Source organism: Mirounga angustirostris, unplaced genomic scaffold (assembly GCF_029215605.1).
Source record: "Mirounga angustirostris isolate CCGP_5_RB_7025 unplaced genomic scaffold, mMirAng1.0.hap1 SCAF_5, whole genome shotgun sequence".
Lineage (NCBI taxonomy): Eukaryota > Metazoa > Chordata > Mammalia > Carnivora > Phocidae > Mirounga > Mirounga angustirostris.
The window spans coordinates 9,594,220-9,621,111 of NW_026991713.1; the positions used below are offsets into that span (position 1 = coordinate 9,594,220).

The following is a 26,892-nucleotide window of genomic DNA, read 5'->3' on the forward strand; positions in this document are numbered from 1 at the left end:
CCTTGCCCCTGAGTCCCCAGGAGATTTTACACACATCTCATCTGCTCTTTTCCTGTTCTCACTATGTGGTAAGTACCATGACCCCACTTTATAGACAAGGAGACTAAGGCGGCTCTGGTTCTGGGACAGTCCATCCCCGGCTGGAGACTGGACCCTCAGGATGGAAATGTCCAGGATGGACACTGGCAGCTCTCTTTGTCCCCCAGCCCCCGCTTCCCCACTCCCCAGGGAAAGGAAGCTCTTTAGCTCACAAGCACACCCCAAGAGGAATTGTCTGCCTTCGCTGGGAGCTTGAGTAGCCACGAGTGCAGGCCCCCGGAGACACAGAGATGTGGAGGATGCAACTGGTCCCTGCCCCAGAGGGGCTCACGGTCTTACAGGGGGGGTAAAGTGGGAGATGCTGTAGTAGAGGGAAGCACAGGGACTGAGGATGGCAGGAAGAGGAAGAGTCACATGCTGTTTGATACCCATTACTTACCCGCACCTGGGGGCATGTGATTTGGAGATAGTTAGGATGACCAACTAGCCTGACTGAGAGGTTTCCCAGGACACAGGACTTGCAGTGCTAAACTGAAATGAGTTGGTCACCCGAAGCCCCGAGTTCAAGGTCTGAGTCTACCACGTGCCTGTGGCAGACAGAAACTACCAGGCACCAAACCAGCAGCGTTCTCCCATGCTTTTAGACGTGACTTTGTTGTAGCCTGAAGGTTTTCCCTACCCATTGTCCTTCCTCCCTCCCCTACTTTACAAAAACATATCTCGGTTCAAGAAACATGTATTGAGCAGATGTATCATACCATGGACTTCGCTGGTTTAGGGGAAGGAAAGAATATTCATCCCACCTTTTCTCAGCAGAGGTAATAAGAGGGCAAGGGGAATTTTTGATGAGTAGTGGAGGAGGGAGACAGTGGATACCTCTTGGGGCCCTGAGACCACCGCAGTGATTGAGGCCGTGGTTCATCCCACCAACTCCCACTTCTAAATGTCCCCTCAGGAAGAGAGACCGGGGGGTGGGGGGGGGTGCTTAGAGGAGCTGCTTCCTGACCTGTGTGGAGAAGTGGATCTTCACAGCGCAAGGGGTGGGCTGTGGCAGCCACGGAGGGGCACTTCTCAGCTCCGCCTTTAAGAATGAATCTGCGTGGGGCTGCACCTGGTGCATTTAGCAGACACCCTCCAGCTGCCTTGCTTTCTGGAGCCATCCCAGCTTTTGTTTGTTCGTTCATTAGAGCCATTTTAGGTTCAAAGAAATATTGAGCAGACGATACAAAGATTTCCCATACACCCCCTGCCCCACACATGCATAGGCTCCCCCACTATCAATATCCCCCACCAGAGTGGTGCATTTGTTGCAAGGAATGAACCTACATTGACACATGTTATCACCCCAAGTCCCTCATTTACACTGGGCTTCACTCTTGGTGTTGTACATTCTATGGATTTGGATAAATGTATAATGATACGTACCCACCATTATGGTATCCTGGAGAATAGTCTCCCTGCCCTAAAAATCCTCTGTGCTCCATCGATTCATCCTTCCCTTCCCCATAACCCCTGGCAACCACGGATCTTTTTAGAGTCCTTATAGTTTTTACTTCTCCAGAATGTCATAGAGGTGGAATCATATAGCATGTGGCCTTTCCAGACCAGCTAATTTCACTTAGTCATATGCATTTAAGATTCCTGCATGTCTTTTCATGGCTTGAGAGCTCCTTTCTTTTTATTGCTGAATAAGATTCCATTGTCTGGATGTACCAGTTTATTTATCCGTTTACCTACTGAAGGACATCTTGGTTGCTTCCAAGTTTTGGCAATTATGTATAAAGTTCCTATAAACATCCATGTGCAGGCTTTTGTGTGCACATCACCCCAGCTTCTGAGCTGAAGCCTTCTTCTGGGGCAGCTCCCAACTAACGACCAAGCATGAAAAGGGTATTAGGGATTGGGCATTTCTGCCCAATGCAAGACTTCCCCAATGGTCAGTCTTGACCCTGGAGCTCCCTTTTGGGTTGGCCAAGACTTTGTCAGATCTGCATTGGGGTCTGAGGCTCACACAGCCCTTAGCCTGCAATCAACCACTTGCATATCCAACCCCATCTCAGTGCCTGCTTCCTGGAGGACCCACGTGGCAAACTCTACCTCTAAAACGACCCATCCAATTCTCTCGGTCATCCAACCTCCAAGTTTCAGTCTTTTCCCAGATTTCTGCACAGCTGGTTTCTCGGGTCATTCAGGTCTCAGCTCATGAGCAGGACCTTTCTGACAACCTTATAAATAATGCCAATCTCCCAAATCCACCCCCCCAACACACAGACACACCACCTACAACTTTCTATAATATTACTTTTTAAATTTTCTTTGTAGTTCTCATGACTATTATAAATTAACTCATTTATTTAATTATTCATCTGTTTACTGCTTGCCTCCCCACTAGATTATAAACTGTGAGTTTGTCTTATTTCCAGCTCTCTCCAGTGCCTGGCATTATGCCTGGCACAACGTCGGTCTCAAAACATATATTTTGAATGAATAAAGATACTTGTTCATTTAGGGCAGAATTCCCTTAGCCTAAGAATGGAATATAAGTGAAGCAATAAAAAGCCTAGAGGTGGGCGCCTGGGTGGCTCAGTCGTTAAGCGTCTGCCTTCGGCTCAGGTCATGATCCCAGGGTCCTGGGATCGAGCCCCGCATCGGGCTCCCTGCTCAGCGGGAAGCCTGCTTCTCCCTCTCCCACTCCCCCTGCTTGTGTTCCTGCTCTCGCTGTCTCTCTCTGTCAAATAAATAAAATCTTTAAAAAAAAAAAAAGCCTAGAGGTGCGAGACTTTAGAGGGAAAATGTGGGGACAATTCCCGTCTGAGGGAGTTCCCCCTGAGAATCTGCTTTTCTGGCCATCTCTGGAGGGATTCTGTGTTGGGATTGGTGGTGCGGGCAGTCTCTCCCACAGTCCGGGAGAAATGGGTTTCAGGACCTCCAGCAGCAGGCAGTGTTGGGGGAACTAGGTCTGCAAACACTTACCAAGAAGCTACCCTGCTGGATGGTGGGGATGGAGATGAGCCAAAGAAGGAGAGGAGCGACAGTCGAGGCAGCTGCAGCATGAACAAGGGCGGGGGGGGGGGGGGTCATTCTGGTGTGTTTGGGGAATTATGCACAGTTTGATACTGTTCCGGGCAGTGAGGAATAGGAGCTGAGGCTGGAAGGGTGAGCGGGTTCCAGATTACCAACAGTCTTACAAACCAAGAGAAGCTAGCATCATAAGCCCTGGCATTTATTGAGGCTTTCCATGTATTACTGTTATTCCCCCATTTTATAATTGGGAAAACTGAGGTGCAGAGAGAGTGTCAGGAATTGGGAAAGGCCTGAGACTTTACCCTCCTTGCAAACTATGTCGCACAACTGATAACAGGGGCAGGCAGGGTGAGAATGAGGCTTTCTGGCTCTAAGAGAATCCATGCCCTTGGCCACCGGGCGGTACTGCCTCTTAAGGGGTTTGGAATTTATTCCATAAGGGACGGGGAGCTTAGAAGCAGGAGAGTGGCATGTTCCTATCACAGGTCTAAAAAGCCATTCTAGGGGCTAAACAGACCAATTTAGCAAGATTTGACTCAAGCCTCTGGACCCATTTATCCAATTGTCCCCAAATCTCATAGGGCAGCTCACATAAAAGTGGCACCATTTGGTGCCCAAGCCGCAGTGGCTCCCTTGCCCTTGGCAGCAACCCCTCTCCCGGCCTCCCCTGTGCTTCCCTGGATTTTCTGTAACAGTTTCTCCTGGGGATTTTAGGTGTGTGTTTCTGTCTTCACAGACCACACGTAGACACACCTGGAGTCCCGATGCCTCATGCACCTGCGGGACTTCATGGGCCCCATTCTGCCTGTGTCTGTCTTCAGAGAGCCTGGCTCACCTCTCCATCAGGGAGATGCTTCCCCCAAGCTGTGCCACCTGGCGGGGTTTCCAGGTCACCGCTCCAATGAGCACTAACTCACATCCATGCGCCCATAGGGCTCTGAGGTTCATCATATAGAGCTTGGCTCCCACTTTATAGCTCATGATCCTTGACACCCAGAGAGATCTGGTGAGCAGGGCAGGCATCATCCTGGGGCTGGGGGAGGGGTGGGGTGTGAGAAGCATGTGCTCAGGGACCACTGGGCAGGATCCCAGTGGTCAAAGAGCGTCCCCCAGGGCGGTGGCCTTCTGAGAAATGTTCTTGTCTCTTCCTGACACCAGCACTATGCAGAGACCCTACTGTAGCCGTGGTGGTTCAGAGCCCCAGTTTGTGACTTGAGCCCCAGTCTCAAGTCAAGAATGCAGGCTAGGAAGGGAGACAGGCCTGGGTGTGGCCTAGGCTCAGGACTGACCTGAGTGTGGCTTTGGCCAGTACTCCCAGGAGCCACAGCCCCTCTCCTCCACCCTTTGCTGCAAAACAGCCGAACATCCGCAGCCTTCTCAGTGCCCTTCCAGCACTGGGAACCCAGGCTGATCAGAAAACACCTCGTGGAGGGCGCCTGGGTGGCTCAGTCGTTAAGCATCTGCCTTCGGCTCAGGTCATGATCCCAGGGTCCTGGGATTGAGTCCCACATCGGGCTCCCTGCTCAGCAGGAAGCCTGCTTCTCCCTCTCCCACTCCCCCTGCTTGTGTTCCTGCTCTCGCTATGTCTCTCTCTGTCAAATAAATAAATAAAAAATCTTTAAAAAAAAAAAAAACACCTCGTGGAAAACTGGAGCTGGACCTGAATTGTGGAGGGTGGTAGGAAGTTGTTTTTTTTTTTTAAGTTTTTAATTGCAAAGTCAATTTGCAGCAAAATACATATATAGACATTTTTGAAAGGAGAAAGTAAAAGTCTCCTCAACCACCCCCACACCATAGCTCACTCCCATTCCTTCTGGTTCCTTCCAGTGCCTGGTCCACATGCCCAGCAGGGTTTTACCTTCCTAATGTAGACTGTGGTGGGGAGAGGGGTCTTCTCTGGGACCCCGGATGTTTCATGCCCTTAGGGATGCTGCTACCCTCTGAGATCACAGGAAGTTTTTGTTTCTTTGTTTTTCTGCTGTGTGTGTGTGTGTGTGTGTTCTGGGTTTTTGTTTTTGGGGGGTTTTTTTTTTTGATGGGGTGGAGGGGAGTGAACCCTGTTCCTTCAGGAGGCCGGAGGTGGGGAGCGACAGGCTGGTGGTTGCCGCAAAATCTCCAGTCCCCTGCCCCCAATACTAACCTCTTTTCTTCTACCCACGCCCACCCCAGCTCAACCCTACAACCTGAGTCCCCTCAGAGGCGCCTGAGCTCAAACGCTGCTCCTACGCCTTCTAGCTGCGTGACCTTGGACAGCGACCTGACCCCGGTGGGCCCCAGGCTTCTCATTTCCCCGGTGAGCGTGTCCACCGTGAGGCTTAATTGAGCCCGAGCTTGTAGCTCGCTCGGCACTGAGCCGGACACGGCGACAAGCTCCCCGCCAGGTAGCTGTCGGCATTGCGGGTTCGGGGAGGGGGCTAGAGCCCAGGCGGGGTGCGGCGGGGGTCCCCCTGGAGTCCCGCCGCGCGGCCGCCGGGTCGCCGCCCGCCCCCCACCCCCCACCGGCGCTGTGCGGGCGGTGGCATCGCGCTCTCGGCGGCGCCCTGGCCTCGGCGCCCGGCACGGAACGGGTGCGGGGCTGGGCCAGGGCCGGCCCCGGGGGGAGCGGGCGGGGCGGGGCCGCCGCGCCCGCTCCCCCTCCCCGCCGCCCGCCGCCTTCTCCTGCTCGCGCCGCCCGGGCTCAGAGCGGCGGCAGCAGCGGCCGCGGCAACAGCTCGGCCCCGGCTCCGGCTCCCGCTCGGCCCCGCTCGGCCCCGCGCGCCCGGGCCCCGCGCCCCGACCCCGCCGCCGCGCCTGCCGGGGGGCCTCGGGCGCCCCCGCCGCCCGCCTCACGCTGAAGTTCCTGGCCGTGCTGCTGGCCGCGGGCATGCTGGCGTTCCTCGGTGCCGTCATCTGCATCATCGCCAGCGTGCCCCTGGCGGCCAGCCCGGCGCGGGCGCTGCCCGGCGGCGCCGACAACGCCTCGGCCGCCTCGGCCGCCTCGGCCGCCGCCGCCGCCGCCGCGTCCCCGGGCCCGCAGCGCAGTCTGAGCGCGCTGCACGGCGCCGGCGGCTCGGCCGGGCCCCCCGCGCTGCCCGGGGCGCCGGCGGCCAGCGCGCACCCGCTGCCGCCCGCGCCCCTCTTCAGCCGCTTCCTCTGCACGCCGCTGGCGGCCGCCTGCCCGTCGGGGGCCGAGCAGGGCGACGCGGCGGCCGGCGAGCGCGAGGAGCTGCTGCTGCTGCAGAGCACGGCCGAGCAGCTGCGCCAGACGGCGCTGCAGCAGGAGGCGCGCATCCGCGCCGACCAGGACACCATCCGCGAGCTCACCGGCAAGCTGGGCCGCTGCGAGAGCGGCCTGCCGCGCGGCCTCCAGGACGCCGGGCCCCGCCGCGACGCCATGGCCGACGGGCCCTGGGACTCGCCGGCGCTCATCCTGGAGCTGGAGGACGCCGTGCGCGCCCTCCGGGACCGCCTGGACCGCATCGAGGTGAGCGCCGCGCGCCGTCGGGCGCGGGCCGGGGCTGTGGGAGGGGCGGCCCCGGGAGGAAAGGGGAGGCCGGTGCCTGCCGCCACTGAGACGCTGGCCCGGGGCGCGCGCGGGAAAGGCTCGTCCCCCTCGCCTTTCCCTCCAGCCACCTCTGGGGCAAGCCCCAGTTTGCGCATCTGTGCAACGGGCGTCACAGGGTCCACTCGTAGTGAGGATTTACTAAAATATAGGTATGTGAAAATGGTTGGCACGTACTAGGACCTCGTTAAATGTCCGTTTCATTCGTTTCTTCCAGACACCCCCAGAGCAGCACCAGTCCCACTCGCTTCCTAAGGTCGGGAGGGAGAAAGGAGGCGCTGTCCAAGGGACTCGGGAATCTGCTGTCCTGCTGAAGAGCAGGGAACAGAATGTCCCATAAGCCAAATCCGGGTGCCCCTCAGCGCTGCCCATCTCCATATCCCCCACTCGGCCTCAGGCCACGGACCCCAGGGCAGCGGCTTAGATGGTGCTGGCCCAGCCCCCAGTACGTGGAAGCCAGCAGCTCTGGGTGGGGACTGACTGGAGAATAGGGCCTCCCGCGGGTGGACACCTTCTTCGGCCGTCCCTGGCTCAGGTCAAACACAGGGGGTCTAAGAGGGGGAGTCTGCTATTGGCTGTGGTGTGGTCCCTGGCCAATTTCTCCTTTGAGGTTGCCAGACCCCTACCTCCCTGGGGGAGCTGGGCAGACTTGGAAGGACCGATGTCTGCAAGACACTGACCACCCGTAGCCATCCATGATTTCCAGATGGCAGGGAAAGGGGTTAGCAACAAAACTGAGTCTGTGGAAAGAGGTGGGGGAGAGAGAGAGGCCAAAGCCCCCTTTCATATTTTCATATTTTCCCCCAACCTAGCAGAGCCGGCAAAGGCAGAGGGAGGAGAGCCCGGAGGAAAGGAAATGTAGGGACTCCCCCTCCTCATGGCTCCCTCACATCAACCTCTGGCCTGACAGCAGAGACAAGGCCTGTGGGGAAGGTTGGCCATGGCCATGGCCCAGCAGCCTTCCAGAAAGTCTGTGCTCGTGTCAGCACCCACCCCCCCCCCGGGGGTCAGAGTGCAGCCAGGCCGTCATCACAGCCAACCCTCTCACCTTACCTGTGAGAAACCGGGGGCTCAGGGCCCTCCTAGGTGAGTGGCAGCTGCAGGAGGAACGCCCAGGAGGCTTGTCTGCCAGGCCAGCAGCATCCCCTTTTCCTACTTCGGCTCTGGGGCATTTCTAGGATGAGAGAGCCAAGAGCAGGAAGATAATCAGGGGAACGCTGAAATTCAACAGTGCAGGGGAGCCTCAGTTTCCTCACCTGTGAAATGGGGACAATAACAACACCTACCTCGCTGGGCTGTTGGGAAGACTGAGTGAGTTAGTCTTTGCGAATGGCCCAGAACAGCGTAGAGCAGTGATGTGCTCCGTCAGTGTGAGTGAGTGGTTGCTCTTTTTGTCGTTAAGCTATAATATTGCTAATTTTTTAAGTAGCCAGAAATAAAAATGGGAACAAACCCCCCTCTTGTAGGAAAAAGAGTTTATTAACGTAAAAAAAAAAAAGTTGTGGTTTTCAGTAAACTTCCTCTTGCCTGCCCTAGCCCCTGCCTCCACACCCAGATGGCACCTGTGGTGCCTCCCACGTCTGCGGTTGGCAGAGCTGGGCTTGCCCTGGACCTGTTCCCCAGCACCTGTGCATTCGGCAGGGTGGGCTCCCCTCCAGTTAGCCTGCTGAGGTTGGGGGGCGGGGCGGGGATCCTGGCGGCTGGGATTTGGCACCAGATCGGCCTCCCGGGTTGGGAGAGCCCTGGCTTCCCTGCACATAGCCCTCCTGCTTTCGGAGCGCAGTGGACCTGGAGGAAGAAGGGCGGGGCAGGGCTCTGCTTGCCCACCAGGTCTGCCTTCTGAGCCTCGCAGCAGCTGGGGTCTGGACCCTGACAGTCCAGTCGGGCGGTCAGACTACTGATCTCCGTGCGACTGCGTGCGTCCTGTAGCCGCTACCTACTTCCTCCCCTCTCTTTTCATCCAGTATCCTCAAAAGGAAGCCCCCGGATTCCCAAGGTCTGTTTCCTCGTCCCTCCCTCTCTCCCTTTATGGCACACTGAACGTGCTCTGGGGACGTCACCGGAGTTGATCAATTGAACAGGAATAATTCAGTCCTTATCTTGCTGAATGCCTCTCCAACATCTGACCCCATCCCTCCCTCTCTCCTACAGACTTCCGTGCCCTTGGCTTCTAGACACCTCTTACCTGCTATTTCTCCCTCTCTGCTTCTGTGTCCCCTTTTGGGGTCCTCCTCCTTTAATGGTTGCGCCCGCCTGGCTCTCCTTTCACTTTCCCTGGGTGAACTCAGCCACACCCTGCAGCTTCCAACACATGTTCTACTGTGGTGCCCCAACCAACTTAGTCCAGCCCAGGTTTCTCTCCCGAGCTCCAGACCGATAGATCCAACTGCTTCCTGAGCACATCCCTCTGGACATCACACCAGCCCCCTGCCCTCATGGTGCCCCAACCTGAACTCAGGTCCTCCGCCAGTCTGCTTTTCATGTGTGTTCTGAGAAGCTCCTCCCCTACCCTCCTCCGTCCAGTCGACCTCATCTCTCTGGATGCTTGCAGCAGCCTCCTCAACCCACCAGACACACCCCTCCACCCATCTTCCTCCAGGCAGCCCCAGGGATCTTCCTTAAGCCCTTCATGGGGCTTCCTTGTGGTGCAAACTCCCCAGACTGCTCCCAGGCTGTCTTTTCAGAGCTGGCCCAACTCCCAGTTCCTCCTTGCCTCTGCCCAGATTACCCCCAGAGTATCCATACTCATCATCTAGGAGTCTGCTCTGAGGACACCACCTCCCAGAGGCCCTCCCTAATCACACACTGTCTTTTTCCTAGCCCCAATCCTACTCCCATAACCCTGGGCACATCCCTGCCTGTCTCCACTTGGCACATCTCTGCATCACCTCCTCCCTCACCCCATCGGCCTTCCACCAAAGGGGAGGGAAGTTCACACTGGCCCAGGCCTCCCCCTGAGGCCTCAAGTGAGAGCCACACTTGTGGGCTTAGGAGAAATTGTCTTCCTTCCTGTGTTTTTATTTTTGTTATTGTTGTTGCTGTTAATTGAAAAAAGTCAAAAGGTGTTTTGGGGGGGAGAAATCGCATTTAATCCCACCATTGTCTCCGTTTTTTGTTTTGTTTTGTTTTGTTTTGTTTGGCCCCTCTCGGTCCTTTCTCCAGAGGTAGACATTATTCCAGAGTTACTGGTTGCTGGTAATTACCATTTTAATGATGGCCATAATACACTGGAATCCATCTCTGACTCTATCATCCATCAATCCTCCGATCGTCTCTTGTTACTGGAGATGTAGGTTGTTCCTAATTATTTTTCTCCTAGATGCTCATTGCAGGATCAGTTTCATGCAGATAGTTGTTTGGGTTTGTTTGTTTTTTTTTCTTTTTAAGTCTCTTGAATTATTTCTTTAGGCTGGAGTCCCAAGAGTGGTATTACTGGGTCAGAGGATATTGATCTTTTATGGCTGTGGCCAAGAACCACTTTACAAAAGGGTTGAACCATTTATATGGCAACCAGCCGTATATGCATGTTCCAGTGTTCCAGTTTTTGCATTAATTTAATAATGTGTAAAATGAAACTTTAAGATTGATTTAATCAGAAGTTCTTTGACTGAAACCACATCCCTAACCCGGCCTGGCAAGCTGGTTGCCTACCCCCGTCTTGGAGTGGGAAGACAGGGGTAAGGAACACTCTGATGATGGTCACAGGGGACCCTGGGCTTGATAACAATTACAGCTCACACTCACCGAGCACTGCGCGTTCTCTCATTTAATCCTCATAAAATCTCCATGAGGGAGGTAACAATTTTATTCCTCTTTTACAGATGAAAAAAACCCAACATTCAAAGGGGTTAAGACATTGGCCCAAGGTCACACAGAAATGGGGCCTGGATTTGACCCTGTCGGTGTGTCTGGCTCCAGAGTTCTTCCTTGTGCTCCATTATTTTCTCTAGATCCACCTGGAAAGGTCAGACCTCAACTAGCTTCAGGAGAGTGAGAAAGACAGATGAGGGCAGTGCCTGGTGCTGGATGTGGTCCTGGGCCATTTCTGCCTCTGCGCACCCGGAGCAAGAATGATGAGGGCCAGTCCTCAAAGGCTTGTCCTGCTGGCTGGCAGGATCATCAGAAGGCTCACGTGGGAGCTTTGCTGATAATAGATAACAAATAGTATTTATTAGCTTATCAGTCTTCAGCCCTGGGAATTGGGCTGTATGCGTCTGCATCTTCCGGATAGGGACGTGGAGGACCTGAGACTCTAGAGGAACCAGGGCCAGGCACACCACCCCACCCCCACCCCTGGCTTCGGTTTCCACTCCATAAAATGATATGGTGAGCCAGATGTTCTCTAAACACCTTCCAGTTCTAAATATTCTCTGAAATAGGCTGGCTGGTGGCATAAAGTGGAGTTCTTGTGATTTTAAGCTCTTCACCTCCCTCAGTTTTTTTTCTGTTTTCTTATCTGTAAAATGGGTGCAAGAAGGGGCTGGATTTGGTCCTGGCCCTTTGGGCTCTAAATTGGGAGTTCTTGGGCAGATGCGTCCTGCTTAGGAATTGTGGGGGAGGGGCCGGGGTTACATGTGTGCATGGCCCCAGCCGGGCCCCCAGCCACCCACTCCCACACCTCCAGTTTCTGAGGGAAATCTGCAGATAAACACAGTGGCGTAGAGAAGCTCCTGGTGCCTTTTCTAAAGTCTGTTGGTTGCTTTTGCTTTTCTCCTCCATTGCTGCGCATTCTGGCAGCTTCTGCTTGGTGGGGGCTGGTTCCCCTCACCCTGCCTCTTTGGCTGTGCAGGGGGCTGGCAGGGTGCAATGAGAGAGGTTCTGCCCGTTGAGGATGTGGAACCTCAGTGCCCACCAGCCACCTGCAGACGCTGTGGCTGGCCTCGCCCCATCTCCGGGTGGGGCGCACATACTGGGAAGCCCTTAACCCCCACTTACCTATCTGACAGGTGGGGAAGGGGAGGGGCAGGACCCCGGGAGGGTCCCTCTTGTCCTGTCATCCTGGGCACTGGGCCTCTCATCTCTGGCAGTCCTTCCCCCAAGAGAGGCCCGTCCTGCCCTTCCAAGCCTGCTTGGGAGAAGTCAGGGCCTTACCTGGGGGATTTTCTTTTTTTGAGGTATATCTTACATTCCAGATATGTAAGAGCTCATATATCTTGCGTATAAAACACATAAATCTTAAGTGTACAGTTCAGTGAAAATTCGCGTATGGATACATGCATGAGAGCACCACCCAGATCAAGAAGAGGACATTCCCAGTGCCCCCCAAAGGCTCCTTTGTGACCCCTAAAGTCCCTTCTTCCCCAGAGGCACCACTCTCCCGGCTTCTGTCACCACAGATGTGGTCTGTGTTTGAACTTCATATGACCGTTCTCAGACAGCCGCACCCTGTTGTGTCTGTGTGTGTTTTGTTTGTCTGACATTTGATCGCAGGGCATGTATCGGGGATGTGTTATTTTTCCACACTGTGTAGTGTTTCAACATATGGATATGCCTAAGTTTACTTACCCTTCCTCTATGGATGGACATTTGTGTTGTTTCTGGCTTGGCGTTATTACAAATGAGGCTGCCGCGAACATTCTTGTGACATCTTTTGGTGGCGATAAGCCCTCATTTCTCCTGGCTGCATCCCCAGGAGTGGGTGTCTGGGTCCCGGGAGAGACATTTATTTAGCGTTAGGAGGTGATGCCAAACACTTTTCCAAAGTGGCAGTAAGCGTCGGCATGCCCACCTGTGTGTGAAACTTGCCAGCCTTGGTATGGTTATTTTTAAAACCCTCCCCGTTCTGGTGGGCGTGCAGTGAACTCACTGTGGTTTTAACTTGTATATCTCTGATGACTCATGCTTTGGAACACCTTTTCTTATGTTCATTGGCCATTTTGTGAAGTCCTTGCCTGTGGGAGGTGGAAAGAGGTCAGGGGTTGGTGCTCCTCACCAAGTGAAAATGTGGTGGGGTTTCCCGAGGACAGTCTAGGGCCCGTGGTCCCCATAGAACTCTGGGGACAGGGACTGAGACAACCAACCCAAAGTGGAAGCACTTCTGTGCCCCCCACATACCCCTCATTTGACTCCAGGGGAAGCTGAGGCTCAGAGAGGCTGAGTAACTTGCCCGAGGTCACACAGTACAGCAGAAGCTGAGCTAAGCTCACAGCCAGGATTTTCTATAAAAATGGGCTGTGGGGTAGAGGGGTAGAGGGCAGTCTTTGCTGCAGATTTTTGGCTAGGGCCCGGAAGTATGTGGGCAAGCAGGACCTTAGAGGGAATTCTGTGGCCGCCTCAGTGCGGCAGCTGGATGGGGAATACTTGAAGGGAGAGGCAAGGGGGCCCGGGGCTTGGGGTATCCTGTCACTTACTCTGGGGCCTCTGAGCCCAAGAGGGAGGATGGACAGATGCTCAGAGAGCCTTCTCCTTGCCTCGCCACACACGGAGCGCCCTGACCTGGCACCCCCGCTGCACGGACACCCATTTAGACAAACTTTTGGTTACAGTTCCAAATCGGCCTTGCGGGCCCAGGACCAAGCATCAGGCTGGCCTCCGCCGCCCGCACGGTTACCACTCCCTGTGCCCTCCCGCCCCTCAGTAGACGCGAATGCTACTCCTGGTTATACCTATTTATCAGCGTATGCCAGCCCTCACACACGTTCCTTCATTTGGTCATTAATTATATTCCAAAACGTAGAGACCATTATTATCCCCATTTTACAGTTGAGGAAACCAACGGTCCCAGGAGTTGAGCAGCTTGCTGGGGCTCCTGAAACTTCAGCTCGCCGCCTCAGTTCCCTCATCTGTAAGGTGGGCCTCCTCACTTCCCCAGATTGTCGAGAGAGGTTGTGAAATGCGCGCACAGACCTAGGAAGTCGGGACCCTGGAAATGATGCGGACCTGTCTGATGTGAGAGTCGTGCCTGAACTCGCGACATCGAGTTGTCACAGCCTGTGTGGACGCGAGGATGAATGAGGGAGGGAGGGACCGAGGGAAGAAGCCCTCTCTCCTCTCCCTTTGGAGCATCTTAGATCAGGGGTCGGGGAAAGCTGCCCTCTGGAGGGGGAGCCGGCATTGGCCAGGGGAGGTGAGGCTGGAGCAGGAAGTGTGTTCTTAGCAGAAGGAACAGCATGTACGGAGGCCCTGGGAGAAGGGAGCCAGGGGCAGTTGGGGACTCTAGGTGGAAAGGAAGTGTAGCTTACAGGGGTGGGTAGTGACGGCTGAGATCAGAGGGGCTGGGACTTTACGGGTGGGGGAGGGGAGCTATTGAAGGATTTTAAGCAAGGCGGTTGGTTTAGCAGTTAGGCAGCTGCCCCTGGTGGAGAAGGGCCAGTGTAGGGGCCCAGGTGACCGGGGCCTGGACTAGGGAGGCCCAGACGACCCAAGTGAGGCTACCATTAAGATTCAGGTTTAGGGACGCCTGGGTGGCTCAGTCGGTTAAGCAACTGCCTTCGGCTCGGGTCATGATCCCAGGGTCCTGGGATCGAGCCCCGCATTGGGCTCCCTGCTCAGCGGGGAGTCTGCTTCTCCCTCTGCCTGCCGCTCCCCCTGCTTGTGCTCTCTCTGACAAATAAATATTAAAAAAAAAAAAAAGATTCAGGTTTAGATTCTACCCTCAGAAACTCTGCTTTTAGATTTCTCCCTGTTTTTTTAAAGAAAGTCATTGCGGAGTATCTCAGACATACACAAAAGTATAAAGAATGCCATCCGGGTGGGGACCCAGACTCAAGACCCAGAACGTTTGCAATCAGCTCATGCCCTTCAGAGCCTCCCAGCTCCACCAGCCCTCAAGAGGGGGTCACCACTGCCCCGAATTTGTATTCATCTCTCCCTGTGTGTTTCTGCCTGCTTTTTACGAATACATGATCTAGTTTTGAATCTTTGCAACTTTATACAAATGGTATCCAACTGTTCTTCTGTAATCTGCTTTTTCTCTCAATATAATGATTAAACAAAAAGGTTTATGGTTGGAGTTGAAGAAGGATGGGCTCCTTCAAGAGCTATTTAAGTAGTGGCAATAAGAAGGGACACCAAGCGCCTCCCGGGCCTGCTCCGCCCTCAGGACAGTATATAACTCACTTCTCACTACAGTGTGATGAGATATTGCTGCACCCTTTTCGCTGGGGAAACTGAGGTACCGCAGCTGTACACGAGGTCACTAGGCGGGTGGAACCCAGCTGTGAGCCCAGCAGATTCCCACTGGACTTGGGGGTGGTCAGGTGGGGAGGTGAGGAGACCGCACCCACAGTGCCGCCATGAAGCCTCTCTTCCTCCACCCTGCTCACCACCCCCAGAGTTGGGCCCTGTGCTGTCCTGGGGGCGGGGGGTGAGCTGGGTGCTGAGGTCCGGCACCCTCCCTCTGCTCCCCGAAGGAAAGGAGCAGACTCCACCTGGGGACGAGGTGGTTGGGTCCTCCCCACATCCTCCCAGCTTCCGAGCCACCCTCCCTAGGCAGGTCCCTGCTCTCCGGGTCCCTCAGTGAGGCCGCCCCCTCCCCCCACTGCAGTGTGACAGCCCGCCGCACCCTCCCAGCCTCTTCATGGCCACTGGAACCTCTTCCACTGGCCCTCCAGGCAGGCAGGGCAGCCAGCACTCTGCCCACTTGGCAGAATGAGACCCACACTGTGAGGGAAGGACGGAAGAAGGCGAACAGCTTCTGGAACCCGAAGGGCCTGGGCTGGGGTTCCTGAAACTTCAGCTCACCGCCTCAGTTCCCTCATCTGTAAAGTGGGCCTCCTCACCTCCCCCGATCGTCGAGAGGGGTTGTGAAATGTGCGCACAGACTTCCCCGGTGCAGGACCTGGCATGTGGTACGCGACGATGAGGACAGGAGCCGCTGTCGTGTTTTTGTTCCTGAGGGCTAATGAGCCCAGCACGTTCGTGCTGAGCCGGGCTAGGACCCCGGGCTCTGGCTCAGGGCCCGTATACTCACGCCGAACCCCACCCAGCCTCCCAGCACAACAGTCTGTGGGTTCGGAGCCCCCCTCTCCCTGCCTCGTCGGGACCTGAGTGGGGGTGATGGCATCATCACCCCTCCCCCCATCTTGGGCTAGGGGCCCAGTTGGCATCAGCCAGGAGCCCACGCGGCACAGCCTGCGCCCGCAGCAGATGGGAAAGTGGGGGGGGGGAGTCATGTTCTTCTGATTCAGACACTGGGGTGGGGAGGGGGCCACACACGATCTGCAGAGCCCACCTCCTCCCTAGCCCTCCTGCCGGCAACAGAGCTGGTGGCTCCGACAAAAGAACAGCTTGCACGCCCGCCTCGCTCAGCGTGCATGGCTTCTCCTCGCCACGGCGTCTGTGTAAATAGCACTAGACGTCCTGTTCCTCCTCTGAGGGAGGAGGACGCTTTGCTCGAGAGCTCCAGAGGTGTCAGCTTTGCCCAGCCCCATTGCTGTAGGAAATTCAAAAGGGCTTCTGCCTCAGTTCCCCCATCTGTGAAATGGGAGCACTACGAGTACCAAGCAAAATGAGTGGCTGTGAGGATTGGTGAGTAAATACACGTGCAGGGCCAAGGACAGGCCTGGCACCCTGTCTCATTCAGACGTGTGGCCCTCCTGTCAAGCTTGGCCCCGTGCAAAGAGGGAAACGGAGGATAAAGGGTGCCAGAGCCCAGGAGACTCAGCCGTGGCCCTGCTGGCACTGAGATGGGATGCATTCTATGAGCTAATTGCCTCAGCCCAAGATTTACTGAACGTTCAGCCACTTTAAGTGCAGTGGGTACTCCATGGGCTTTCGTGGCCAAGGGAAGATTCTGGAGGTAGCCAGCTCTTTGTTGGCTGATGGTTCAAGGCTCACAGTTTGCATTCTGCTTTTATTGTCCAGGAGGGCCTGTTACTTCAACTCTTCCATCCTTACATCTGTCCTGGGGATGGACAGAGCAGGACCTGTTGTCCCTGTTTCACAGAAGAGGAAACTGAGGCTTTGTGTTTAGCCAGAGTTAGGATTCGTAGGCACCCAGGGAGTTAGAAGGAGCCCTCCGATAGGGTATCGGAGGTTAGTGTAACAGGGGTGGGGCCAGCTGTCCAGAGCTGCTCATTAGTCCATGCCCCACCCACCGCACTTGGCCTGCGCCCCAGCCTGGGGGGCCAAGGAGGCGGTTGCATGGATGGGTGGCTGTGCCCTCTTAGGTGGGATGTGGTGGGGGATAAAGGTGGCCCGCTGTGGGGGCGTCTGGGTGGCTCAGTTGATTAAACGTCCAACTCTTGGCTTTAGCTCAGGTCGTGATCTCAGGGTCATGAGATTGAGCCCTGCATCAGGCTCTGTGCTCAGCGGGGAGTCTGCTTGAGATTCTCTCTCCCTCTCCCTCTGCCCCTCCTGCTCATGCCCCCCCCAAAATAAATAAATAAATGTAAAAAAAAAAAGTGGCCCACTGTGGTCCAGCTTTTGTCCAGGCTCTTGTCCTGCACACCACCATTTAATCCTGACCACAGGTCTGCAAGCTGGGCATTCCAAGCCCTCATTTTGTAGATGAGGAAAAATGACACCAAAGAAGTTAGCCCCCCTGCTCCCACTCCCGAGGGGGGGTGTCAGTCCCTCCAACTCCCCAGCATGAGGTCATGGCAGCTTCTCTCAGGCGCTGGCCTCCCCGCCCCACCCTCCAGCACTTTGAGGCAGGACATCCATTTATCTGCTCATCACACAGCTAGAAGACACGCACCTCGAGGAGAAGGAATCTGCCCAGTCTCACCCAGCAAATGACCACAGGGCCAGGGCTGGGCCAATGAGGCTCAGGAGGGGTATCCTGTACTCGCTCCAAGCCGAGGGGCCATCCTGCGAGGCACAGGGCACTCAGGAAATGTTAGGCCGTGCTCTTGGTTTTCTGTTTTGCCCTCAGCAGTATCTTCAGCACCGGGTGCAGGGCCCAACCCATAGTAGGTGCTCCCTGATTATTCCTTGCTCAGTGAAGGTATCGTAAGAATTCAGTGAGCTCAGGCCTGGGGCTAAGGCTGCCGGCAAGGCCCAGGGCTGACTGAGCAGGAGCTGCTCGGGCCCTTGGGGAGTGTGGAGGAAGCCAAGGAGATAAGGAAGGTCTAATTTGGCTCCTAGAAGCTCAATGAATTATTAATGTCTGCCAGAGACTACCCCTCCCAGAGTCTGGACTTGTGGCCTCGCCTGCCTTCTTCCACCCCAGAAGGGCTTCTTCCAGCAGGAGAGGGGGAGGAGAGCCCCCCTCCCTGGGGCCCTGCTCCAATTCTTCTGCCCGCTGGGGTCATAAGGCAGCAAAAGGGAGGCTCTAAAAAATCCTGGGCAGGATGAGGGTGTCAGAGACCAGCTTGGATCACTCTGCCCTGGGCAGTAATTGCAATAACCAGGCTCTGTTCATTGGCATTTACTACTTAGCCATCCCCCAACCCCCCTTCTAAATAGGTACAGTTCTACCCTGTTGCATGTGGGGAAACGGGTTCAGAGAAGTGGAGGCATTTGCCCAGGGTCACACAGCAGATTGATTCTGGAGCTGGATTTGAGCCCTGGGTTTTCTGACTAAGGCGCCATTGCAGCCCTATTCCAGAAGCCCCTGGTTTGTGCCTCTGCATCTGCTCAGTGCCCACACAGAGCTTTGCACCATTTTGAGAAGCCTGGCGAGCGAATGAGTGAAGACTAAGACAATCCACCCCTTCAAGAACCTGTCAGCATACAGCTTTCAGTTATGAAGGACTCAGCCGTGGCTCTCAACCCTGACTGCAATGTGAGAACCACCCAGGGGAGCTTCTAGAGCTCTCCACTGCCAGCCCCCCACCTCCACCCCACCATAGGCTGAGATGTTCTTGAGGGTAGACCCAGCCTGCTTTCAGCTTACCATCAGACACCGGCAGTGGAAAGAACCTGCTCTTTCGTTGAACATGTGTTGCCTGAATTTGATATCGCCATCCCCATTTGCCTTTGGGGAAGCTGAGGCTCACCTGGGGTCACCCGACGGGGTGGTGGGCATCTCTGAGCCCTGTGTCTCTTTCCTTTCACCCTCCAAGCGACCTCACATGCCGTTTCTTCTGCCCTGTAAGCAGCAGGAGCTCCCAGCCCGTGTGAACTTCTCAGCGGCCCCAGCCCCTGCACCCGCGGTGCCCACTGCCCTGAACACCAAGATGGACGAACTAGAGGGGCAGCTGCTGGCCAAGGTACTGGCCCTGGAGAAGGAGCGAGTGGCTCTCAGTCACAACAGCCAGCGGCAGCGGCAGGAGGTGGAGAAGGAGCTGGATGCGCTGCAGGACCGCGTGGCTGGACTGGAACATGGTGGGTCCAGGGCCCAGCAGAGGGCACTTTCCCAGATGGGTCTTCAAGGAGGCAGATTCACTCAAAAACATTTTTGTGCTCTCCAGAGGCTAAAGCTAGATGGGACAGTGGAGAGGGGGCTGCGAAACCCAAGAGGGAGAGAATAATTGGGGAATATCATTATTTTTCTTTTTTTTTTTAAGATTTTATTTATTTATTTGAGAGAGAGAATGAGAGACAGAGAGCATGAGAGGGAGGAGGGTCAGAGGGAGAAGCAGACTCCCTGCCGAGCAGGGAGCCCGATGCGGGACTCGATCCAGGGACTCCAGGATCATGACCTGAGCCGAAGGCAGTTGCTTAACCAACTGAGCCACCCAGGCGCCCGGAATATCATTATTTTTCTTAACAGTTAACATTTTCTGGGCCTTACGTTCTGGGAGTGGGCTAAGGACTTGACAAGTCAGCTGGTTTAATCTTCACAAACCACATGGGGCTGGTACTGTTAGTCCCATTTCACAGATGAGGACACTGAGGCTCAGAGAGGTCAAGCGACTGAGGCCCAGCATCACACAGCCAGTGAGTAGTGGATCTGGACCTCAAACCAGGTCTGAGGTTTGGACTTTTCCAAAGTCCATGCATTTAACCACCCCACAAAATCTGTGAATCAGAATTTTGCTCCTTGCTTAGCAACTGGGCCTTGCAGTGCCAGGAGTCAGAGAAACGTGCTGTCATGGACGGTGCTCAGGTCTGAGCATCAGGAGCCCTGGCTCCTGGCTCCACAGCTGTCACTGGCTTACTTTGGAATTTTGCTTCCTTTCCCCAGGCCTCATTTTTCTCATCTGAAATGTGGGGATCTAGGACTCCTGAGCTCTCAGGGACCTTTCGTCTTTGAAACCTTGTGAGGACCACCCTTAAGAGGCTTATAGACAAGTTAGGGATACCAGGGGAAATCATGAGCAATAATCAGTGACTGGCTTAGATGTGGGACGTGAGTTCAGGAGAAGGAAATCCAAGAGGCTTCCTGAAGGAGGCGAGCCTCAGCCTAGTCGCTGAAGGCAGAGGGAGAGAGCCAGTCAGTTTTGGAGTGGAGGGGCCAGAGCAGGGGCAAGGCAGGAGGCGAGACATGGCCCAGTGGGTTTCAGGGCTCGCCTCCTGGCTGGAGCACAGAGATAAGAAAGGCAAACTCACCCCTCCTCGGTCCTGCCACTGGCCCCCTGTACTGCATATTCTAAGGGATTGGGGGACACAGCCCTCCAGAAGCTGCAGAGCAGAGAGGAGGCAGACAGCTAGGCTGGATGTCTGTGTGCCTGTGAGCAAGTTGTGTCCCTTCTTGGGACTCAACTTCCTCATCTATGAAAGGGGTTTCAAGGGGCACTGAGTCCCTTCCTCTCTTACCATGTTGCATCAGCACATCAGCCTTCACCCCAAGCCCCAACCAGACCTGGGAACCCAGGTCCACCATTCCCAGCCCCAACCCCCTAACCCCAGCCCTCAACAAGCAGCTAGAGAAGGGGGCGTCCTACCCTAGAGGTGGGTGTGGTAGGTGTTACCCCCTGGCCTTGGGAGGGGTGACTCTCTAGTCTACCCCTGCAGAAAGCCCTCTGATACTCAAGACATAGAATCCCTGAAACTCTGCACAGGAAGGCACCCTGGACACCAAGGAGTCCCAAGATGGTCTTGTTCGGATGGCAGCTCTGCCGCTGACCAGCTGTGTGGCCTTGAGAATATGACTTAATCTCTGCACCAAGGCTTCCTCATCTGTGAAATGAGGATTATAATAGTGGCTACCTCATGGGGTTGTCACAAGAATGATGTGAAAGCCTTTAGAACAGTGCCTGCCAGGTAGAAGGTTGTAGTGGTTATTAAATAAATAGGCAAAGAACTCAGAAAAATGATCATTGCCACAGCTCAGGTTTGTTGAGCATTTATTATAGGCCAGGCCCTTTATGTAGTTTGTCCCGCTCGGCCCTCACACAAGCCTGGGAGGGAGGAAATCTTATTTATGTCATTTAACTGAGCAAACCCGGGCTGGAGAGGTGACGTTGAACTTGTGGGATGTCACGTGGCTGGAAAGTGTGGAGGCAGGATTTGAACGCAGGACGTCTCAGGTCCAGAGCCCTTGTGCTTTAACCACACCCATCAACACAGAGGCAGGGTAGAGAGGTCCATGAAGGCACCTGGCACATGGCAGATGCCCAGGGACTAGGAGCCTTCATCCTAGAGTCTGCCCCGCCCCCCCATCAGTGTCCACTGACCCCCACCATGTCCGCCTTGCCCACTCCCCTCAGGGTCCTCAGCCTACAGCCCCCCAGATGCCTTCAAGATCAGCATCCCCATCCGCAACAACTACATGTACGCCCGTGTGCGGAAGGCACTGCCTGAGCTCTACGCCTTCACCGTCTGCATGTGGCTGCGCTCCAGGTCGGGGGGCAGTGGCCAGGGCACGCCCTTCTCCTACTCGGTGCCCGGGCAGGCCAATGAGATTGTGCTGCTGGAGGCGGGCCACGACCCCATGGAACTGCTGATCAATGACAAGGTGAGTGGGGGCTGGGCGGAGTGGGAAGAAAGTGGGGGACAGGATTACCCTTCCAGGAGCACCTGCACTGGGCTGGGTCCCAAGCATGTGGGCCCTTTCCATTCCCCTGCTCGGCAGCTTCAGGACACAGGAAATGCCTACTGGGTGCCAGGCTGGGTTCTGGGGATACAAAGACAAGCCAGACCTGGGGCTGGCTGAAGAGGGGCTTGTATCCAAGAGAGGCTGTCAGTGATGGCGTCTCCATTTACAGAGGAGGCCCATGGGGCTTCCGCAGTGACCCAGCTGCAGGAGCAGGGCTGGAAGGGTTTGTCCCAGGGCCCTGCTCCTTCTCCTGGACAAGAGGAGAAGCAAATGAGGCCCAGGAACCTACTTAGGGAGGGAGCGCTGGTGGACTCCTCACCCCCCCTCCTCCCCTGCGGCCAGCCCCTCTGCCCCTCCCCTCACCTGGAGAGTAGGCTGGTGCCCTTGTTCTGCCCTTGGGCCACCCATCTTCCCCATGCCTGGGCCGCCCAGCCCCCACTCACCTTGTCATTGGTGACATCCGGACAAGGACATGGGGGAGTGGTGTGGGAGTGGCATGTGATTGAGCAGGAGAAGAGGAGTGTTTTATCATCCTCATTCTCCCCAGTATCCTCCTCTACCTGCCATATTGCTTTGGGATTGGCAGGCATGGTGGTCTTTTGAGACCTCCCCCCCGGAGATGCAGACACCACGTATCACACCCACCTATGACCAGCCCACAGCCACTTAGAGCTGCTAGGAAGTGACTGTCACCCATCAGAAGCAAGCTCAGCAGGAGGTGTCTTTCATGGGTGTCCTGGAGGAGGAGGAGGAGGAAGGAGATGGACCCAGGGGACAGTGAGTTTCTCTTGTAGACCAGTAGGTTCTAGGAAAGGCTGGGGTAGCTGGAGTACATCTAGATCCTGCTACCATGTCCCCTTCACACACCCCCTGGCTGCCATCCTTGGCCCTGCCCAAGCTCAGCACTCCGCGCTCAGCAGAAAGGATTCAGCACCCTGGACAGGGCACAGCACGGCCCTATTCCAGGAACTCTAGCGTCTTTTTAAACGTCAGCCTCACAGGTTACTCAGTTCCCCTTTTATTCCAGCCTCTTAGCCTTTGCTCCTGCTGTGCCCCCACCTTGCTTTGACTTGCAGTGGAACAGTCAGATCCATTGTCCTTCCAGAGGTGTTTGAATACCATGTCTGCTGTCCCACACCTGCCTCTTCCTCTGGACCTCCCAAATGGCCCCTGTTATTTTGCCTTATAATATTGTCCCTGAAGTTCTTCCCTCCCCTGCAGACTCAGCTCATTTATAGCTAGGACCAGATCCACATCCCCAGTGTCCAGAACAAGCCTGGCACTAAGTGGGCCTCAGAGAATGTTGTGTTAAAGTGTGATCTCACAGAACTCTGGAGATGAATGAGCCCTTCGGGAGTCCCAAATCCACAGGCAGCAAGTACATCTCATCTCAGGCCAAAGCTAATCAATCACCAGCGGCTTCCCAGAGCACTGTTTTAGGAAAGATCCCGGGGCTGAGCCTGAGTTCACGATTGATTAGCCATGTCCGCCTTGGGTAGACGAGGCAGAGGTGGCTACATATTTGCCATCCTTTGCCTGACCATTAGCATCCTTTGCATGAGGAACTGAGGCCCAGGGAGGAAAGAACAGCCTCCCCAAGGTCCCACAGGAGGTTGGTTGGCAGAGCCAGGGCTGGACGCCAGTGCCCAGCCTCTGAGTCCAAGGCTGCTTGTACTCCTTGAGCCCAACCATGTGCCAGGCGCTGTGTGAGGTGTCCAAAGGCTGTGAAATGTGGCTCCTGCCCCACACGACCTTACAGGCCTGTGAGGGGGTGAATAAGGAACCTGGAAACACTCAAAAACCAATTCTGAATAGTCCCTTGTGTTCTGAGAGAAGCTGCCTGGTTAAGTTGTGGGGAAAGAGGAAAAAGTGCTCAGAAAGACATGGGGTTGAGAGGAAGGGGAGGGTAAACCTTGGCTCAGTCCCTGGAAAGGACACGGGTCTTCTGGGCCCCACCGCACTGGTCCAGCCTTGGGACTTGTGGCACCTCTGACCTGGGGTTGCGGGACCTATGTCCAGGTGGCCCAGCTGCCTCTGAGCCTGAAGGACAATGGCTGGCACCACATCTGCATCGCCTGGACCACAAGGGATGGCCTGTGGTCTGCCTACCAGGACGGGGAGCTGCAGGGCTCCGGTGAGAACCTGGCCGCCTGGCACCCCATCAAGCCTCATGGGATCCTTATCCTGGGCCAAGAGCAGGTAAGGCTCAGGGTAGTATGGGGGCTTGAAGCCTGAGTAGGTATCACACTCACCCAGGGCCCCTGGGAGGGAGGGGTTAGGGAAAGGGACCCTGGAAGCACAGCAGTGATCAGTCTGACCCAGCCATTCTGCAGATGGGCAAACTGAGACTCAGAATGAGCAGTGACCAGCCCAAGGGGCTGGAAACTTGGGGACAGAGGGGGAAGCTTGGGGCGGGGCTAGAACTTTAAGGGGCGGGGCTTCAGCAGGACCTGGGGCCTGATTGAGTCTGTCTGCCTGTCTTTTCCGATGGCTCACTCCATGTCTCTCTCTCTCCTCTCTCTGCTGCTCTCTTGGCCCAGGACACTCTGGGCGGTCGGTTTGATGCCACCCAGGCCTTCGTGGGTGACATTGCCCAGTTTAACCTGTGGGACCACGCCCTGACACCTGCCCAAGTCCTGGGCATTGCCAACTGTACCGGGCCACTGCTGGGCAACGTCCTCCCCTGGGAAGACAAGCTGGTGGAGGCCTTCGGGGGTGCAAAAAAGACCACCTTTGATGTCTGCAAGGGGAGGGCCAAAGCATGAGGGGCCACCTCATCCAGGGTCCCTCCCTTGCCTGCCATTTTGGGGACCTTACGGTGGGGGCACACGTTCCCTCCTCAGCCTACCCACACACTGGCCTTCCCTCCTGCCCTGCTCCTGGCCATGCCTCCTGTTTCCCCCACCTATACCCACACCTCCAGAATGCCCTGCCCTGCAGTGGCTGTCCCCTAACCCCACTTGGATGGGGACAAGCAGCTCAAGCCAACAGGTCAAGCCTGGGGTGAGTCCAGGGCCTGGTGGGGGTGATAGCAGTGCCCACAGCACTGTCCACCCTCTCGGCATCACACTGGAGCGGTCTCTTACCCCCACCCACCCTGGCCCATCCACCACGTCTGATGCCACTGATCTCAACAGCATGTCCCATGGGGTCATGTATGGAGGAAGGGCCCACTATCTCAGTGGCAGGCGTGGCTGTCTGCCCCCCTGTCCCCCATGCACCAGGCCTGGCCCCTTCCCCTTCAGGGCCACAACAAGCTCTAGAGCTGTCCCCCCAGCTGAGAAAGGGATGACAGAGACATAGGAGACTCAGACTCACCCCTCCTCCATCTTTCCACCCGTTGCCAGTGAAGGGCAAGGGGATCTTGATGGAGCCTCCTGCACCCTCTCTCTTCCTCCTCTTTCCTCGTTTCTTTGTGTGCAGTGGTTTGAATGTTGGTTCCATGCCTGGCCCACCCCCACCTCAATTCCCAGGACATCTCCTTCCCGGCTCCAGCCTGAGGGACAAAGACCCTGGGAGGCCAAAAGGCCATAGTCACCCCTTGTGCCCACCCACATGTGTGCTAACTGGCAGGTCACCTCTCCTCCTCCGTGCCCAGGACAGGGCCTGGGCCACTTCAGCCTGGGCTGGGAGCAGCTTGTGAGAGAGGCATGTGCCCAGGGGACCCAGGTTATGGCATAGCCACATTACCTAATCCCTCTGCATGGCCCCGAAGCCTCTGGGGAAAGAAGGGAGAAACCGAGTGGGCAAAGAGGGGAGAAGCACAGAGTGGTGTACAGAGCACTGGATGAGAAGGAGCCCATGGTTCCTAGCCAGCCCGGCTGCTCACCTGCTGTGTGGCCTTCTGTAAGTCCCTGCCTTCTCTGGCTTGGCCTTCCTCATTTGTGAGCTGAGGCCCTTGCTTTGGTCATTTCTCCAGATCAAACATGAGGTGGTCTGTGATTCCAAGTGGATCGGGTGGGGCAAGCCTGACGCTGCCTAGGAACCAGGGGCAGATCCTGAGAGTAGGCAGCAGATGGCATCTGGCCGGGCATGGGTCAGGGTCAGCAGCTGCCTCCAGAGAGTCAGGGGCAAGGGCAAGGGGCAAGGCAGACCAACCTCATGCACAGATTGTAAAAAACAGCTTTTCTGGATCACCCCCGCCCCAGCCTGGCACCCTTGCCCATCTGAGAGGGCTGAAGGCTTCCAGCTTCCCACCCTGAGTCCTCACCAGCTCCCCCAAGATAGTGGAAGAATGTAAAAGCTATAATGTAAAAGAATGAAAATACCCAGTCTGACTTCTTGCTTGTGTAGATGGGGAAGAGCTCCGAGAGGTCAAGTGACTTACACAGGACCACACAGCACAATGTGGCAGAACCAAGACTAGAACCCAGGGCTTCTGACACCCTCTTCAGTGCTCTTCCCCCCTACACCATACTGCCTGCCCATGAGTGTCTTTGAGTCCAGCCCTCACCTTAGAGGACAGACATTTTAAAGAGGTCAGAATGCTTTCCAACATGAACATCTTCCTTTATGAAACACACAAACATCTTGGCATCGAGACCCCCACCACCACCACAGGAAGTAGGGGGAGGAGAGGGGTGATCCCCAGGCACTCTGGCAGGAATGGAAGGCAGGTGTTCCCTCTGCCAGTCACCTACCAGGTGTCTGGGCAGCTGCAGGCTACCTGACTCGAGCAGGTACCCGTGCCTTTTGGCCCGCTTTCTGTTCCCTGTCTCTGTTCCCCACCACCACTTAACCTGAGGCAAGATGCAAGAGCTGCAGGCTGTGGGGCCCATTGCCATGGAGGCTTCTCCAAGACTTGTTGCCTCCAGCCCCCAGTTCCCTCCCTTGTTGCCAGTTCAAGAGCACAAATAGACCGTTCAGCACCACGGGCCCAACTCCCCCTAGAAGAAGAAGCGATGGCGTGCTTCAGCCAGAACCTGCTGAGACCAAGGTTGCCCTGGTAACAGCCAATGACATCAGCCTAAGTGCTGGGTCAAGCGTCTCTTAATGACATATGCTGTTGCTGGGGTGACAGCAGATTCAGGACCCAGATTCCCGGGACACTGGGCTTTATTGGGTTTCCGTTACTGGTTTTAAGGAAGCAGCTTTTGTGGAGGCCTTGGGGAAAGAAAGGGTCTAGGAGGGAACTGACAGAACTTGAGCTTACCCAGAGGCATCATCCCAAGTCCCTTATGCTTTGTCATGGTGACAAAGATGAGACATCTGACCTTGGTCCCATGCTGAGTCACCCTGGTCAGCCCTCCAGAGGGCACAGGAACAAATTAGAGGCGTTGAGGTGCAGGCTGTGAGTCTGGGCCATTGGTGAGTGGCCTGGGTGCCCATTTCCATTCCAGGAAGGTGAAAGCCCGAAAGTCCCCACCCCTCCTTCGTCCACTGATGGTTCTTCACCTTTGCCGAATGCCTGCTGTTTGGACGCCAGCTCTGGTCGTCTAGCTACTCCTGGGCACAGCCAAGAAGACGGGGAAAGAGGAGCTGG

At 55.8% G+C, this 26,892-nt stretch overlaps 1 protein-coding gene across 1 annotated transcript; it reads left to right on the forward strand.

The window, feature by feature from the left end:
- The first annotated feature begins 63 nt into the window (after positions 1–63).
- On the forward strand, positions 64–26,892 carry NPTXR (neuronal pentraxin receptor). The gene is made up of 7 exons (XM_064590232.1): positions 64–68; positions 5,299–5,356; positions 5,474–6,526; positions 18,589–18,814; positions 21,082–21,329; positions 23,430–23,609; positions 23,951–26,892. Exons 1-7 carry the CDS (start codon positions 64–66, stop codon positions 24,173–24,175), a joined length of 1,995 nt encoding a protein of 664 aa, XP_064446302.1. The 3' UTR covers positions 24,176–26,892.